Source organism: Salmo salar, chromosome 10 (genome assembly GCF_965601325.2).
Source record: "Salmo salar chromosome 10, fSalSal1, whole genome shotgun sequence".
In the NCBI taxonomy this organism is placed as follows: Eukaryota; Metazoa; Chordata; class Actinopteri; order Salmoniformes; family Salmonidae; genus Salmo; species Salmo salar.
In genome coordinates, this window is record NC_138300.1 from 108,046,050 (window position 1) to 108,063,566 (window position 17,517).

Sequence of the window (17,517 nt, forward strand, 5' to 3'; positions counted from 1 at the left end):
AGTTTTCATAACAATCGGTAATTGGCATTTTTGGACACTGATCATGGCCGATTACATTGCACTCCACGAGGAGACTGCGACCTGTTACGCGAGTGCAGCAAGGAGCCAAGGTAAGTTGCTAGCTAGCATTAAACTTATCTTATAAAAAACAATCAATCAATCTTAACATAATCACTAGTTAACTACACATGGTTGATGATATTGCTGGTTTATGTAGCTTGTCCTGCGTTGCATATAATCACCTGTTAATTTATCATCGAATCACAGCCTACTTCGACAAAATTCGCGAAAAAAACAATGTCGTTGCACCAATGTGTACCTAACCATAAACATCTATGCCTTTCTTAAAATCAATACACAAGTATATATTTTTAAACCTGCATATTTAGTTAATATTGCCTGCTAACATGAATTTATTTTAACTAGGGAAATTGTGTCACTTCTCTTGCGTTCTGTGCAGGCAGAGTCAGGGTATATGCAGCAGTTTGGGCTGACTGGCTCGTTGCGAACTGTGTGAAGACCATTTCTTCCTAAAAAAGAATAAATTAATTTGCCGGAATTGTACATAATTATGGCATAAGATTGAAGGTTGTGCAATGTAACAGCAATACTTATACTTAGGGATGCCACCCATTAGATAAAATATGGAATGGTTCCGTATTTCACTGAAAGAATAAACGTTTTGTTTTCGAAATGATAGTTTCCGGATTTGACCATATTAATGACCTAAGGCTCGTATTTCTGTGTGTTTATTATAATTAAGTCTATGATTTGATAGAGCTGTCTGACTGAGCAGTGGTAGGCAGCAGCAGGCTCATAAGCATTCATTCAAACAGCACTTTCCTGCATTTGCCAGCAGCTCTTCGCTGTGCTTCAAGCATTGTGCTGTTTATGACTTCAAGCCTATCAACTCCCGAGGTTAGGCTGGCAATACTATAGTGCCTATAAGAACATCCAATAGTCAAAGGTATATGAAATACAAATGGTATAGAGAGAAATAGTCCTATAATTCTAACAACCTAAAACTTCTTAACTGGGAATATTGAAGACTCATGTTAAAAGGAACCACCAGCTTTCATATGTTCTTATGTTCTGAGCAAGGAACTTAAACGTTAGCTTTTTTACATGGCAAATATTGCACTTTTACTTTCTTCTCCAACACTTTGTTTTTGCATTATTTAAACCAAATTGAACACGTTTCATTATTTATTTGAGACTAAATTGATTTTATTGATGCATTAAGTTAAAATAAGTGTTCATTGTTCATTCAGTATTGTTGTAATAGTTATTATCACAAATATATATAAAAAAAAAGCATATTTTTTTAATCCCCCCCAAAAATCATCCGATTCATCGGTATCGGCGTTGAAAAATCATAGTGGGTCGACCTCTAGTTGTTACAACTAATGCCAGTTTGCCTGAGGCCGTCCAGGTGTTTGTACACATGCATATATACATACACACACACACACACACACACACACACACACACACACACACACACTCATTCAAATAAACACATACAAGAACACACACATACATGTAATAGTGCCAGACATGCGCACAAACATATACAGTTGGCATGGCTGTTATGATTTTAGTTGTCCTTGATGTCCTTTGTTTTAAATTTGTTTGCTGTTTTCTTCGGTCTTTTCCTTTTTTCTCTTTAGTTCATTATCTTGGTTGTTGGTGCATTGGGGGGGTTCTTGGGGGTGGGGAATGAAATTAATTGTATTTATTATTTTTCTATCATTTTTTAAACAAGCCTTAGAAAGTTGGTTGCAATTTCAGTTTAATCCACCTGAAAAGACAGAACAAATAATACAACAAATATTGTGGTTAAAGTCAAATATACTAATTGATTAAAAAAAGTATTTTTGAAGAAATGTTTATATAAAGGTATAATTTTAGTGAATGATCTCATAAATAGGACTGGTGGAGTTATGTCACACATGCAGCTAACACAGATGTATGGAAATGTCTGCTCTACGCAAAATTACAACCTACTAATTGCAGCATTACCACAAAAATGGAAGAGGCAAGTCGAAGGAGAAAAAAGTAAGGAACTTGTATGTTGGCCCTGCATTAAAGAACATAAATGGTTAAAGAAAAGTGTGATAAATAAAAACATACACCAATTTCATTTAAGGAACAAAAAAACTGACAGCTGTGCCATATAAATTGCTAAATACTTGGGAAGAGATTTTCGATGTACCCATAAACATGGATTATGAATTTATACGCAAAACAACGCCGGGTTTAAAACTTTGAATTTTTCAGTTTCAATTACTATACAAAATTCTTGCAACCAATATAATGTTTTTATATATATATGGGGGATACAATCTTCCCAGCTCTGCAGATTTTGCTGTGAGGAGGCAGTCATTAGATCATTTATTTTGGTATTGTCCATATGTAGCTCGTTTTTTGTCACAGGTCCAGGAATGGCTGAAGAATTGCAACATTTGCCTAGAACTAAAGCTGCAGATAGCAATACTGGGTGATTTGAAAAGCCATAGCCAATCAATCAACAATACATTTTAATTTTTTATTTACAATCTGTAGAAGCTATGAGAATAGAAAGGTTCAATACTTTTGTGAAGCATCACAGCACAATTGAAAAACATATGGCAAATAGAAATCCAAAATGGAGGGTGTTGAGAGATAGATGGGAGGGGTTGAATGGAGCTGAAGGGTGGGACTAATAACAAGAACCAATGTAAAACATACGGGGTCTGTAAAATGTATATAGGTTCAGAAATGTTATGAAAAAGCAGTTACAAATATAAATCAAACTGGATGGACATCAGAAATAGAGGAAGGACTAAAAACAAAATATAACTATTGTAAAATAGATTGTCTGTAAAATGTGTATAAGATGTATAAACTGAAGGTGACAGCCTAAGTGTTATTGTTTATTAGTTTACTCCAATTGGGGGAAGGGTGATAGGGTTTGCAGGAAATAAAGGTATATTATTACAAAAAAGTATGTATATCTATGTAGGTATGTGTATGTATATACAGTGAGGGAAAAAAGTATTTGATCCCCTGCTGATTTTGTACGTTTGCCCACTGACAAAGAAATGGTCAGTCTATAATTTTAATGGTAGGTTTATTTGAACGGTGAGAGACAGAATAACAACAAAAAAATCCAGGAAAACGCATGTCAAAAATGTTAGAAATTGATTTGCATTTTAATGCAATGATAATGCATTTGAATGGCCACTTTCACTATGTTGTAGAGCACCTCACAGGCATAGTACCGCAGTCTGCTGTCTTGAGTCATTAAAGCAGGTGAGTACAGGATCAATAAACTCCTTCAGGTACAGCCCAGAGTCCTGTAAGACACATATACATGAACACACACAAGGATGCAAGCACAACTTATAATTTCAAAAGGTGAGTCTTTTAAAAGACAGTCTTCTAAAAACGTTTACTTCCAGTAGACTCAATGATTACAAACAACCCAGTGTAATGTGCTCTAATGTGTATGTAATCTTGATGCCCAGAGCGATGGAGCATGCTGCCAGGCTGATGAGGTCTCCTTTGCGGCTGTGAGGGTGCTGGGACAGGGCAAAATCTGTGGCCAGGATCTGGATAACATGTCTGATCTGGGTAGAGTTGTTCTGAACTCCCTCACCAGTCTGTGGATTAAGGCAACAGACACAGGTTATGCTCATGTACACAAACAAAATGTCTAGACAGATGAACACACTAAAATCAGAGTAGACTTCCATCCTGGTCCTGGAGAAGCACATGGTGAGCAATGCAGGCTACTGTCTTAGCCCAACACATTTGCCTCCTCCACTGATCAACTAGACCTAACCATCAAGTCATTGAGTTTAATCAAATAAAGCCTGCTTACATGTCACACAAATTAAAATACAAGGACAAACCAGTATCATCTGCCTGAAAGAAGGCATGTGTCCCCATTTTTAATGTAACTTTCAAGTTTGCCTCCACTTTCAAAATCCAAAGCAATTCATCATTTGATGACAGTTAGTCACGTGGTTTCATATACACACGTCAGTTAAGAAAAAAAAAAGTGTTATTTACAATGACGGCCAACCAAATATATATAATATATGAAATAAAAAAAATAAAAAAAGGACAAAACACACATCACAACAATTTCTCAGGAGATTAGTCAGCATATACATTGCCTACATCCAAACCCATGCAATTTGGATGTAGGCAATTCTAAAGAGTATGTGTCGTGATGCTCACAAACACTTCCTACTCAGCTGAGTCATACAAACTGTCAGTCATGTAGACAGACAAACAGCCTAATTTTGGGTGGAAAAATACATAAACGTTTTAGAAGGCTGTCACCTCGAGTGGCCTAAGGCACTGCATCTCAATGCAAGAGGCGTCACTACAGTCCCTGGTTCAAATCCAGGCTGTATCACATCCGGCAGTGATTGGGAGTGCCATAGGGCGACGCACAATTGGCCCAGCATCATCCAGGTTTGGCCGGGGTAGACCGTGATTGTAAATTAGAATTTGTTCTTAACTAACTTGCCTAGTTAAATAAGTCAACATAGACTTCCACCAGAATCATGTCCAAGGAAGAAGACGTACATTTCAATCTCTAGAACAGCAATCTTCCTCTTTTCATAGAGCTCGTCTGGAGGCAAAGGCGAGAAGTTTCTGTGTTCATTTTCAGAGTTGTTAAATGGGAACTTGACAGCTCGGGTAATAATCAGGTGCACGTTTTTTCATAAACTCGCCCTAAATCTATTTTAATAACGATACTGGTCACTTAAATAATGAAAATAACGAATACAATCATTTAAAATCGTAAGACTCAAACTCCATATTTTTCAATTGTATATAACGCAGACGTTTCCTACGTATTCTGCTTATGTTCAAATGAATCGCATTTTCTCCTCCAAATAGAACACAAGCCAAATTGAATACACGACGTTGTAGCCAGCATTCTTACCGAGCAGGGGATAGGTGCAGTGGTTTAGGTGATTAAAGTGTACTTGCTAGTTAAATTTACCCTATAACCCGGCGATACCCAAACTAAGAATAGCAGGATTCGAAGCCGAATTATATTTCAAAGCTATCTTTTAAATGTTTTATTGTCATAACCTGTTACGACTGCGCGTGGAAAGTAATTGTTTTCGTCGCGACGATAGCTATTGACAATATGCAGCGCTTCGTCCTAACAGGCTTGCTCATGTAGCCATACTACCCGGCTCGCATGACTTCCTTGAAGGGCGTCTAGTCAAGCGCCGATCTGGAGATCTGTTTTGAACAGCACGTGCAAATAAATGTGAGCGCTGTAAAATATGTGGAATGACGTCTCACATAGGCAACGCGCACACACGCATAGAAACGTTTCACTACATTATCTAGAGTAGACAACTCCCGCGTTTACATTTGAAATTGGATGCCACTTGTGCAATTCACGTAATCACTAGCAGGTTTCCATCTAATTTGCGACATATTTTCATGCGAATATTCTAAAATGTGCTAAAAAAAAATTGTAATTCCCACCAGAAATGCATTTCTATCAATCGGATTTATTGCGGATAAAAGTCTGTGAGCGATGGTGTAAAAATTACTTTTGTCATTAAATTCCCATTTTCAGTTTGAAAAATACAAGTTAAATGGGTTTCCATCGATGGTTTTGTCACAAAAACTGTTATTTAGCAAATGGGGTCTTGGCACATGAGTACCAGACAACAGCTCATAAATACAGTTCGGGCAGGCTCACTACATTATGAAATTACGTATAAGAGCGATGGTCGGCCCAATTGAGGTTGTATGTACATGAATGTATAGTTAAAGTGACTATGCATATATGATAAACAGAGTAACAGCAGCATAAAAAGAGGGGTTGGTGGGGGCAAACAATGCAAATAGTTCGGGTCTTATGGCTTGGGTGTAAAAACTGTTGAGAAGCCTTTTTGTCCTAGACTTGGCACTCCGGTACCGCTTGCCATGTGGTAGTAGAGAGAACAGTCTATGACTGGGGTGGCTGGGGTCTTTGACAATTTTTAGGGCCTTCCTCTGACACCGCCTGGTGTAGAGGTCCTGGATGGCAGGCAGCTTAGCCCCAGTGATGTACTGGGCCGTACGCACTACCCTCTGTAGTGCCTTGCGGTCGGAGGCCGAGCAATTGCCGTACCAGGCAGTGATACAACCAGTCAGGATGCTCTCGACATTGCAGCTGTAGAACCTTTAGGAGGATCTCAGGACCCATGCCAAATATTTTTAGTTTCCTGAGGAGGAATAGGCTTTGTCGTGCCCTCTTCACAACTCTCTGGTCGTGTTTGGACCATTCTAGTTTGTTGGTGATGTGGACACCAAGGAACTTGAAGCTCTCAACCTGCTCCACTACAGCCCCGTCGATGAGAATGGGGGCGTGGTCGGTCCTCCTTTTCCTGTAGTCCACAATCATCTCCTTAGTCTTGGTTATGTTGAGGGATAGGCTGTTATTCTGGCACCACCCGGCCAGGTCTCTGACCTCCTCCCTATAGGCTGTCTCATCGTTGATCAGGCCTACCACTGTTGTGTCATCTGCCATCTTAATGATGGTGTTGGAATCGTGCCTGGCCATGCAGTCGTGGGTGAACAGGGAGTACAGGGGACTGAGCACGCACCCCTGTGGAGCTCCAGTGTTGAGGATCACCGTGGCAGATGTGTTGCTACCTACCCTCAGCACCTGGGGGCGGCACATCAGGAAGTCCAGGATTCAGTTGCAGAGGGAGGTGTTTAGTCCCAGGATCCTTAGCTTAGTGATGAGCTTTGAGGGTACTATGGTGTTGAACGCTGAGCTATAGTCAATGAATAGCATTCTCACATAAGTGTTCCTTTTGTCCAGGTGGGAAAGGGCAGTGTGGAGTGCAATAGAGATTGCATCATCTGTGGATCTGTTGGTATTTATAAAATTGTACCAGCATTTCCTGTTTCTATCAGCCCAGCATTACTTAAAAAAAGAAATAGTGTCAGGTAATTCAGCCACATGAAATGGTTGGATGGAAACTTGGTTAGTGTTGCAAAAATGCATAGGCCATATACAGGAGTGTGGCCTATGCTATCCGCTGGTGATGACTAGGCCTACAGCCCGCCCCGTATAGATTCAGGAAAGGCAAGATTGCTCCATTTTATCTGAAGAAAGTTTATTTAAACAAGTCCAAGGGACAAGGGCTAAGTTAACTACTTTATCAATATTTTTAGTGGGGGGGGGGGGTAGTAGCCTAGCAGAGCAATAGCCTATGCCTATTCAGACTAGTAGGCCTAGGCCATCTCCATTGGAAGACCATAAAAAATTGAGACAAACATTGTGAAAAAAAATTACCAAATTATCAACCTCTCTATTAAATCCTAAAGAAACTTTACCACTTTGGAAATGATTGCAATTAGCATGCAACCATAATGTTAACAGGATGCTAATACGTGGAATGAAAATGCTAATGCTCACTTTTTAAAAACAGACCAAAAACCTCTCAACTAATGAGAAGTTTGTAATAAAGCACTTACAGTTTGATAACCAATTAACATTGAACGGCGAGGTTTCAATATGTAGGAGACAGGCCTCGCCCAACTAACACCTGAAATGTTCGTCAAAGCGGAGGAAGCCATGTCTCTCCCTGCAATGTTCGGTCTTCTGATTATGGGGGGGGGGTTCAGCAATTGACTGGAGAAATGAGGTTACTGATAGGCTGGGAAAGATGGGGTGACTTCATTTCTGTGCTTGGCCAATGAGGTTACTCGATGGAAGTTGGGGCGCTCCGAGGGAAATTAAGGTGCGTGACTGGGGGTAGGCTTATTCGCTCAGATACAAATTAAACAGGTGTTTTACATTCAGGTAATCACCTAGGTCTATGGTAATTACTGCTCCAGGCCTTTTGATCTGTTAAGTATATAAGGCTACATTTTTTGTGTGTGTTCTTCAGACAGGACTATGTTACTTTGACCTTCCAGTAATTTGAGTCAGTACAAAAATAAGTAAATATATTTTGGAAACAGATTGCAAATAACCGATGGCGCTCAAATTCAACTTGAAGGTGTGTAGATACTGTTATGCTTGTATTGAAACAAAAGGACACATTTAGAAACTACAATGTAGAAAATGTGTTAAATGTTATGTAGGTTAATTGCTGTGGAATTTACCAGGTATTTTTGGTCCTCGTGGTCATTTTCTGCTGTGACTGTGTCCTTGGTGAGAAACATTTGTCTTTTTTTTTTCTATAGATTGCCAGTATTTACTTGATCATTTTGTGAGTGGCCTCCATTGTCATTTTTTTTCTCTCAGGAATATGTAATGTCACACACTGCACTGACACAACCAAGTGTTTGATATCCCTCGACAAAAGCAACTGCAAATGTGCTGTTGGCTACTATGGAGACCTGTGTGACAAAGGTTTAAACATTTTGGTAGACCAGAATAACTACAGTAGTTCTGTTGGAATTTGTTCTAAAACTGTATTTCTTTTAGTTGCAACCATCAATGTCATGTGTGGCAAAGACTACATTACTATCATGGTGAAGGAGGACTTTTTCCAGTATTACAAAGTACCGGTGGAATCTCTGCACTTGAAGAATGAGTCGTGTCGTGCACAAAAGGAGGTTATTTCTGATGTCCCATACTACATAGTGCGGATATCAAAGGATCAGTACATTTCCTGTGGCGGTAAACCACTGGAGGTAAGTATGATTCATCCCACATTTCACATCCTTTGATAATCCTGTCTCAAAGGCCTAATCTCAATGCTCAACACACTGATCTATAGTTGTCACCTGTCATGCACTGATTTTGAGGGCAGAAGTTCTTGCCCTTACTATCGCAGCAAGTCCAAGTGATAACTTATTTATGAAGCTGGAAGTTTGTTTTTACTGGCATTGTGCTTTCTCTTTTTACAACAGAAAAACATCACTCACATCGCATACGCCTTAACGCTCATGTCGGCCCCTCAAGTTTATGGAAATATAATAAGAGACCCAATGATAAAAATTGAGTACACGTGTATCTACCCATACATCCGCACTGTCAGTTTGCCGTACCCCATCATCCCCTTCTCTAGGTAAGGCCCACTCTCTAAAATTGACTTGATCACAACTTAATGTACTTTAAAAGGTAGTCTTGGTCTATTACTGGAACGGCCTAACAAGTACTCACTTGAGATGCAATTTGTCACATTGCCTTATTACTTGATACTCAGGGGGTTCCTCTCCAGGAACAATTCTGGGCTCTAGTTTGAGCCTATACAATAGGTCCAGGAGTTATTCTTGCAGGTCTGACATTACTAGGTGTTCCAGCTGGCAGATGGCTGTTGATGGTGTTAAGGGTAAGCAAAATGTTATACTAATCCTGGTTATATTTCCTCAATTCCCTATGTGAAAGCCACCACTGTCTTGTAACCCTCCATGGCTAGTTGCGTTTGGTTGGTATTTAGAAAATGCTGTTTATTTCACTTTTGCCATGTGAAGCAATATGCTGCAATCTTGATTTCAATTATTCTCATTGATTGAGACAGGTGGGTGTCCACCCCAAAAGTGCTGCATGTCATGAGTGACTCAGAAATCAAGCTTTGTGTTACATGACACTCGCTTGTCTGGCTCAATGGGAGAATTGTAGAAATGGAAAAGACGGCGGCGTACATCGCTGTTGCGTTACTTCATTGAGGATAATGTATTGACTTTAACTGGGCATTTTCTAAATTCCAACAAACCACCTGCACCTAGCCATGGACTTTTAGACAGTTGTAGCTTTCATGTGGGGCATTGAGGAATTTTCACTTAGTGAGTGTTGGTAGAATATCTTGCTTACCCTTAACACTACCTAGGTAGCAATGGCTACCCGCCAGCTGGGACAGCTAGTTATGTCGGACTGACTTATAAGCAGGAGTTCTTCCAGTTCAGGTAATGTGGATATGACAAGCATTTCTCTCACAGTAATTCTGTGCTGTTTTGGTTCAGTGAGACTGTGATGCGGATGGGTGAGTTGGATGCCAAGGTGGAGATGGCCCTCTTCACAGATCACACCTACACAGAGGCGTTCCAAAGCTCACCGCTGATACACCTCCGGGACAGGGTGTATGTGGAGATCAAGGTCGTGGAGCTGGAGGATGTCTTCCACCTGAGGGTGAATGATTGCTGGGCCACACAGTCCCCCAAACCCAACCAGACAGACGGCTCTGTTCACACCCTGCTGCGCAATGGGTGAGTGGACAATCAACATTAATCCCTGGGAACATGTACGCCTACTTTTGCTCTTGAAACATGGCATGAACAATTCATTTAGCAAGCTGTGATCACTTCAGTTGAGCTGAAGGCAATGTGGCATGTCATACTAATTGTAACAGATCCAGTGTTAAATTCGATGATGCCGGTCTTGGATTTATTCAACCAAGACACTCCCCCCTCACAGGTGTGTGAATGATGAAACTGTCACCTTTCTCAACACGACAATGGGTGCGAATGGAGAGGCCTCAACCATCCGGTACAGCTTTGACATGTTCCGCTTTGTTGTGCAGCCTCATGACCTGTACCTGCACTGCAGAGTGCGCTTGTGCTCCCTGGATGATGACGAGCCCTGCATTCCTGTAAGTTCACTGGCCTTTGGTGCAGTGGTCTAAGGCACTGCATCGCGGTGCTAGCTGTGTCACTACAGATCCTGGTTCGATTCCAGGCTTTGGCCCAGTGTCGTCCAGGTTAGGGGAGGGTTTGGCCGGGTTGTCCTTGTCTCATTGCGCTCTAGCGACTCCTGTGGCAGGCCAGGTGCAATGCACACTGACACTGTCGCCAGGTGCACGGTGTTTCCTCCGACACGTTGGTGCGGCTGGGTTAAGGAAGCAGTGCGGCTCGGCGGGGTTGTGTTTCGGAGGACGCACGGCTCTCGCCCTTCGCCTCTCCCCAGTTCGTACGGGAGTTGCAGCAATGGGACAAGACTAACTACCAGTTGGATACAATGAAATTGGGGAGAATAAAGGGGTTAAAAATGCTCAAATTATTTCTCTTCATGAAGAAAATGCATTTTCTAAAGTTGGCATGGCATACAAGATTTTGTCTTTTATTAATTCAATCTCTGCTTTACTGCTACAGGAGTGCAAATCTATAAACAAGAGGGCAGCAGTGCGTGGAGACCGAACTCAAGGGCTACTGTCATATGGACCAATCAGGATTGACATACAAGACCGACCCCAATCTAGTAAGGATTTGCTTTATCCTTTGTCTGTATTTCGTTATCTACGTAAGATTGAAATGTATTTTGTTGCCCTTGCTCACTCTACTTGCATGCACATTTTTTTATGATTTTGACATAGACCAGAGGGCTATACTACAAAGCTCAACTTGGGTATGCATTTTTGGTTGAGGCAGTTTCTTTCAGTTTTCAAAATAAGTGGATGTAAGACTTACGCACATTAGCTGGCTAAATCATTGATCCTGCTTTGTAGTATACCCCTCTGGGCTCATGTTGCAGCTAGGGGCAGGGTGAGGTGTTTTCAACAGTCTTGACTATGTTCCAGATCTTCTGCTGATGATGGTTCCTGTGGCTGGCATCTGGGTCCTGGGCCTCTTCCTCCTCGCCCTAATCACCATCGCCAAGGCAGGAAACCGACGACTGTCACAGTTAGCAAACCGCTGACATCCAACAACTTGAATAAAACATTTTTTTTCATTTCTATGACAATTAAATGAGCCACTCTCTGCAGGAATGTTGTGCCTTTGACATTTTATAAACATGTCTTTACCACAGAACTCTGAGCATTCAGCTGTGTAGTTCAATAATGTGGCTGTGGGTTACAAACAAGTTCAAACATGAGTTACTGGTTTAAATCATTAATGGGTTTCATCAAACACCAACTCCTATTATAGTGTCAATCGATTTGATCAAATAGTAGTGATTCTTAGTTATCAGCAGATGGCAATAGGAGCCTTCTGAGGGCTGCTTTGTCTAATAGACTTCACACAGTATGTAGGCTACATTGCTTGTTCTCTCTAGCAGAAAGGCACTGCTCTCTGTATGCTCAAAAGAAAGTGAGTATATTGGACTATCAATCTAGGGCAGCCTGCAAGAGGTGGTTGAACTAAAATCTAACAGACCTTCTGGGTACTTGGAAGTAATTTGGAAGACAATTGTCTTTTGTTTGAGGGTATCCTCCACAATTACATTTAGAGTATAGTACGGATACAGCTTACCACCAAGAACAGAACATGATGCTTGTTGACATTCTTATTTCTCTACCCTTCCCTCATAGGTGTACTTTATTGTGCAGGAAAGCTATTGAAGGGGAAGTAGGTAACATACACTAATATGCCAGAAATGCTGTTTTTACCTTTCGCTCATGTGGGCCATTAGGAACTGGGCATAAATAGAAAACTGACTTGGGCCTTAAATAACCCATGATCACATGTTTGGGGATAATTTCTACCAGTTCTAAACCGAGCTGTTTCGCAAAGATCTGATTTCAGCGCGCCACGACCCAATGCACAGTGGTTGAACTGCGGAGAGAATTTGAACTCAACCAAGGCGTTTGACTATGTAGTCACAGCAGTTCACTCATCGCTTGATGGCAATTTCCAATCACATTGACTGACAGTCAGGGTTACTTAATGTTAGATCCCTCACTTCCAAGGCAGTTATAGTCAATGAACTGATCATAATCTTGATGTGATTGGCCTGACTGAAACATGGCTTAAGCCTGATGAATTTACTGTGTTAAATGAGGCCTCACCCCCTGGTTACACTAGTGACCATACCCCCCGTGCATCTGGCAAAGGCGGAGGTGTTGCTAACATTTACGATAGCAAATTTCAATTTACAAAAAAAAAAACAATGACGTTTTCGTCTTTTGAGCTTCTAGTCATGAAATCTATGCAGCCTACTCACTCACTTTTTATAGCTACTGTTTACAGGCCTCCTGGGCCATATGCAGTGTTCCTCACTGAGTTCCCTGAATTCCTATTGGATCTTGTAGTCATAGCAGATAATATTCAAATTTTTGGTGACTTTAACATTCACATGGAAAAGTCCACAGACCCACTCCAAAAGGCTTTCGGAGCCATCATCGACTCAGTGGGTTTTGTCCAACATGTCTCTGGACCTACTCACTGCCACAGTCATACTCTGGACCTAGTTTTGTCCCATGGAATAAATGTTGTGGATCTTAATGTTTTTCCTCATAATCCTGGATTATCGGACCACCATTTTATTGCGTTTGCAATTGCAACAAATAATCTGCTCAGACCCCAACCAAGGAGCATTAAAAGTCGTGCTATAAATTCTCAGACAACCCAAAGATTCCTTGATGCCCTTCCAGACTCCCTCTGCCTACCCAAGGACGTCAGAGGACAAAAATCAGTTAACCACCTAACCGAGGAACTCAATTTAACCTTGCGCAATACCCTAGATGCAGTTGCACCCCTAAAAATTAAAAACATCTGTCATAAGAAACTAGCTCCCTGGTATACAGAAAATACACGAGCTCTGAAGCAAGCTTCCAGAAAATTGGAACGGAAATGGCGCCACACCAAACTGGAAGTCTTCCGACTAGCTTGGAATGACAGTACCGTGCAGTATCGAAGAGCCCTCACTGTTGCTCGATCATCCTATTTTTCCAACTTAATTGAGGAAAATAAGAACAATCCGAAATTTCTTTTTGATACTGTCGCAAAGCTAACTAAAAAGCAGCATTCGCAAATGGAGGATGGCTTTCACTTCAGCAGTAATACATTTATGAACTTCTTTGAGGAAAAGATCATGATCATTAGAAAGCAAATTACGGACTCCTCTTTAAATCTGGGTATTCCTCCAAAGCTCCATTGTCCTGAGTCTACACAACTCTGCCAGGACCTAGGATCAAGGGAGATACTAAAGTGTTTTAGTACTATATCTCTTGACACAATGATGAAAATAATCATGGCCTCCAAACCCTCAAGCTGCATACTGGACCCTATTCCAACTAAACTACTGAAAGAGCTGCTTCCTGTGCTTGGCCCTCCTATGTTGAACATAATAAACGGCTCTCTATCCACCGGATGTGTACCAAGCTCACTAAAAGTGGCAGTAATAAAGCCTCTCTTGAAAAAGCCGAATCTTGACCCAGAAATTATAAAAAACTATCGGCCTATATCGAATCTTCCATTCCTCTCAACATTTTTTGAAAAAGCTGTTGCACTGCAACTCACTGCCTTCCTGAAGACAAACAATGTATACGAAACGCTTCAGTCTGGTTTTAGACCCCATCATAGCACTGAGACTGCACTTGTGAAGGTGGTAAATGACCTTTTAATGACGTCAGACCGAGGCTCTGCATCTGTCCTCGTGCTCCTAGATCTTAGTGCTGCTTTTGATACCATCGATCACCACATTCTTTTGGAGAGATTGGAAACCCAAATTGGTCTACATGGACAAGTTCTGGCCTGGTTTAGATCTTATCTGTCGGAAAGATATCAGTTTGTCTCTGTGAATGGTTTGTCCTCTGACAAATCAATTGTAAATTTCGGTGTTCCTCAAGGTTCCGTTTTAGGACCACTATTGTTTTCACTATATATTTTACCTCTTGGGGATGTCATTCGAAAACATAATGTTAAATTTCACTGCTATGCGGACGACACACAGCTGTACATTTCAATGAAACATTGTGAAGCCCTAAAATTGCCCTCGCTATAAGCCTGTGTTTCAGACATAAAGAAGTGGATGGCTGCAAACTTTCTACTTTTAAACTCGGACAAAACAGAGATGCTTGTTCTAGGTCCCAAGAAACAAAGAGATCTTCTGTTGAATCTGACAATTAATCTGGATGGTTGTACAATCGTCTCAAATAAAACTGTGAAGGACCTCGGCGTTACTCTGGACCCTGATCTCTCTTTTGAAGAACATATCAAGACTGTTCAAGGACAGCTTTTTTCCATCTACGTAACATTGCAAAAATCAGAAACTTTCTGTCCAAAAATGACGCAGAAAAATTAATCCATGCTTTTGTTACTTCTAGGCTGGACTACTGCAATGCTCTACTTTCCGGCTACCCGGATAAAGCACTAAATAAACTTCAGTTAGTGCTAAATACGGCTGCTAGAATCCTGACTAGAACCAAAAAATTTGATCATATTACTCCAGTGCTAGCCTCCCTACACTGGCTTCCTGTTAAGGCAAGGGCTGATTTCAAGGTTTTACTGCTAACCTACAAAGCATTACATGGGCTTGCTGCTACCTATCTTTCCGATTTGGTCCTGCCGTACATACCTACACGTACGCTACGGTCACAAGACGCAGGCCTCCTAATTGTCCCTAGAATTTCTAAGCAAACGGCTGGAGGTAGGGCTTTCTCCTATAGAGCTCCATTTTTATGGAATGTTCTGCCTACCCATGTGAGAGACGCAGACTCAGTCTCAACCTTTAAGTCTTTACTGAAGACTTATCTCTTCAGTAGGTCCTATGATTAAGTATAGTCTGGCCCAGGAGTGTGAAGGTGAACGGAAAGGCTGGAGCAAGGAACCGCCCTTGCTGTCTCTGCCTTGCCGGTTCCCCTCTCTCCACTGGGATTCTCTGCCTCTAACCCTATTACAGGGGCTGAGTCACTGGCGTACTGGTGTTCTTCCATGCCGTCCATGGGAGGGGTGCGTCACTTGAGTGGGCTGAGTCACTGACGTGGTCTTCCTGTCTGGGTTGGCGCCCCCCCCCCCCTCCTTGGGTTGTGCCGTGGCGGAGATCTTTGTGGGCTGTACTCGGCCTTGTCTTAGGACGGTAAGTTGGTGGTTGGAGACATCCCTCTAGTGGTGTGGGGGCTGTGCTTTGGCAAAGTGGGTGGGGTTATATCCTGCCTGTTTGGCCCTGTCCGGGGGTTTCATCGGATGGGGCCACAGTGTCTCCTGACCCCTCCTGTCTCAGCCTCCAGTATTTATGCTGCAGTAGTTTATGTGTCGGGGGGCTAGGGTCAGTCTGTTACATCTGGAGTATTTCTCTTGTCTTATCCGGTGTCCTGTGTGAATTTAAATATGCTCTCTCTAATTCTCTCTTTCTCTCTTTCTCTCGGAGGACCTGAGTCCTAGGACCATGCCTCAGGACTACCTGGCATGATGACTCCTTGCTGTCCCCAGTCCACCTGGCCGTGCTGCTGCTCCAGTTTCAACTGTTCTGCCTGCGGCTATGGAACCCTGACCTGTTCACCGGACGTGCTTGTTGCACCCTCGACAACTACTATGATTATTATTATTTGACCATGCTGGTCATTTATGAACATTTTAACATCTTGACCATGTTCTGTTATAATATCCACCCGGCACAGCCAGAAGAGGACTGGCCACCCCTCATAGCCTGGTTCCTCTCTAGGTTTCTTCCTAGGTTTTTGGCCTTTCTAGGGAGTTTTTCCTAGGGAGTTTTTCCTAGCCACCGTGCTTCTTTCACATGCATTGCTTGCTGTTTGGGGTTTTAGGCTGGGTTTCTGTACAGCACTATATAAATACATTTGATTTGATTTGATTTGAGTCCATTGCACGCAAAAACGAGGGCGCATAAAGATGGCATCTCTCTGGAGAAGCGCTTCTCCGGGGCTGTGGAAACAAATAATGGCCTCAATCGTCTTGCTCTTGTGCAACAGGCTTGTTGCCAATGCGGACGAAGACCCTTTCAACGCATACGTGTGTCCTTTAATGTTAAAATATGGACGTTTTTTATGGTGCGTAAATATGTGGAATTGTGGCAGTCGCCTGATGAATTTAGTTTCCTTTAACTGAAACGTTGCATGACCATGATCTCTATTATCCTGGTGGTAAGGTAATCTAAACTGATCTTGCATTTTATGTGATCTAATGACTTCCAATTTTCTCATCATTGATCATGAGGACATGTGCAGATTCATGGACATATTTGATGCACACATGTATGACCCTTGACCTTTCCAATAATGGCTATTGGGCAACATTCCCACTTCATGCATGGCAGGCATATTATTAGGAGTAATTATGTGTTGTGTAAAAGTTTGACCTCTAGGGTAAAACCCTATTTACATGCTTGTAAACCACAACGTGTTCCTCACCTACTGTACTGCTTATCCTGCAGGCATGTTGTGCAAGATATCCAGATTGAGCACTCTTTCAGTCACCATTTTGGTGGCCTGAAGATGCTTTTCTTTCTTTATTTGTGTCTCTTAACCTCTCTCTGTTTGTGTGTGTGTGTGTGTGTGTGTGTGTGTGTGTGTGTGTGTGTGTGTGTGTATGGGTCTATGTGTGCAGGTGTGCAGTGCATGCTTGTTTACAGAGAAAGCATGAGCTCTCTGCTTGTGCTCAGTGGGCCCATTTGTTTTTAAATTCCCCTGTCAAGGCTTTTGCAAGGCAAGCTCTCTGCTGTCTTGTTTGGGTCTCTGTTGTTTCCATTGGATTATCAATGGTATATTAATATTGTACGCCAGACACACGTCTGCTTGTGGCTATATTAATGGTATATATAGTACAGTCGAATTTAGACGGTTTATGTAGAATTTTTGTTGTAATTGACATTGATTAAAATCTGTATATCAGTGCTTTGTTTTGGGTTAAATGCTTACATTCCAAAGCTTTTAC

At 41.7% G+C, this 17,517-nt stretch overlaps 1 protein-coding gene and 1 long non-coding RNA gene across 3 annotated transcripts in view; one reads left to right on the plus strand and one right to left on the minus strand.

Moving 5' to 3' along the window:
* Positions 1 to 3,095: 3,095 nt before the first annotated feature.
* The window catches only part of LOC106594969 (uncharacterized), a 29,292-nt gene continuing 14,870 nt past the window's right edge, over positions 3,096 to 17,517 (minus strand). For both annotated transcript variants that reach the window (XR_014379128.1, XR_014379127.1), the window contains exon 4: positions 3,096 to 3,644. This is a non-coding gene — a long non-coding RNA (uncharacterized LOC106594969). The remainder of the gene's footprint in view (positions 3,645 to 17,517) is intronic.
* Positions 7,899 to 17,477, plus strand: LOC145858651 (uromodulin-like). Its single transcript, XM_082957348.1, has 9 exons — positions 7,899 to 8,021; positions 8,131 to 8,176; positions 8,270 to 8,377; positions 8,453 to 8,661; positions 8,881 to 9,038; positions 9,934 to 10,176; positions 10,385 to 10,559; positions 11,059 to 11,164; positions 11,484 to 17,477. Exons 1-9 carry the CDS (start codon positions 7,998 to 8,000, stop codon positions 11,600 to 11,602), a joined length of 1,188 nt encoding a protein of 395 aa, XP_082813474.1. The 5' UTR covers positions 7,899 to 7,997; the 3' UTR covers positions 11,603 to 17,477.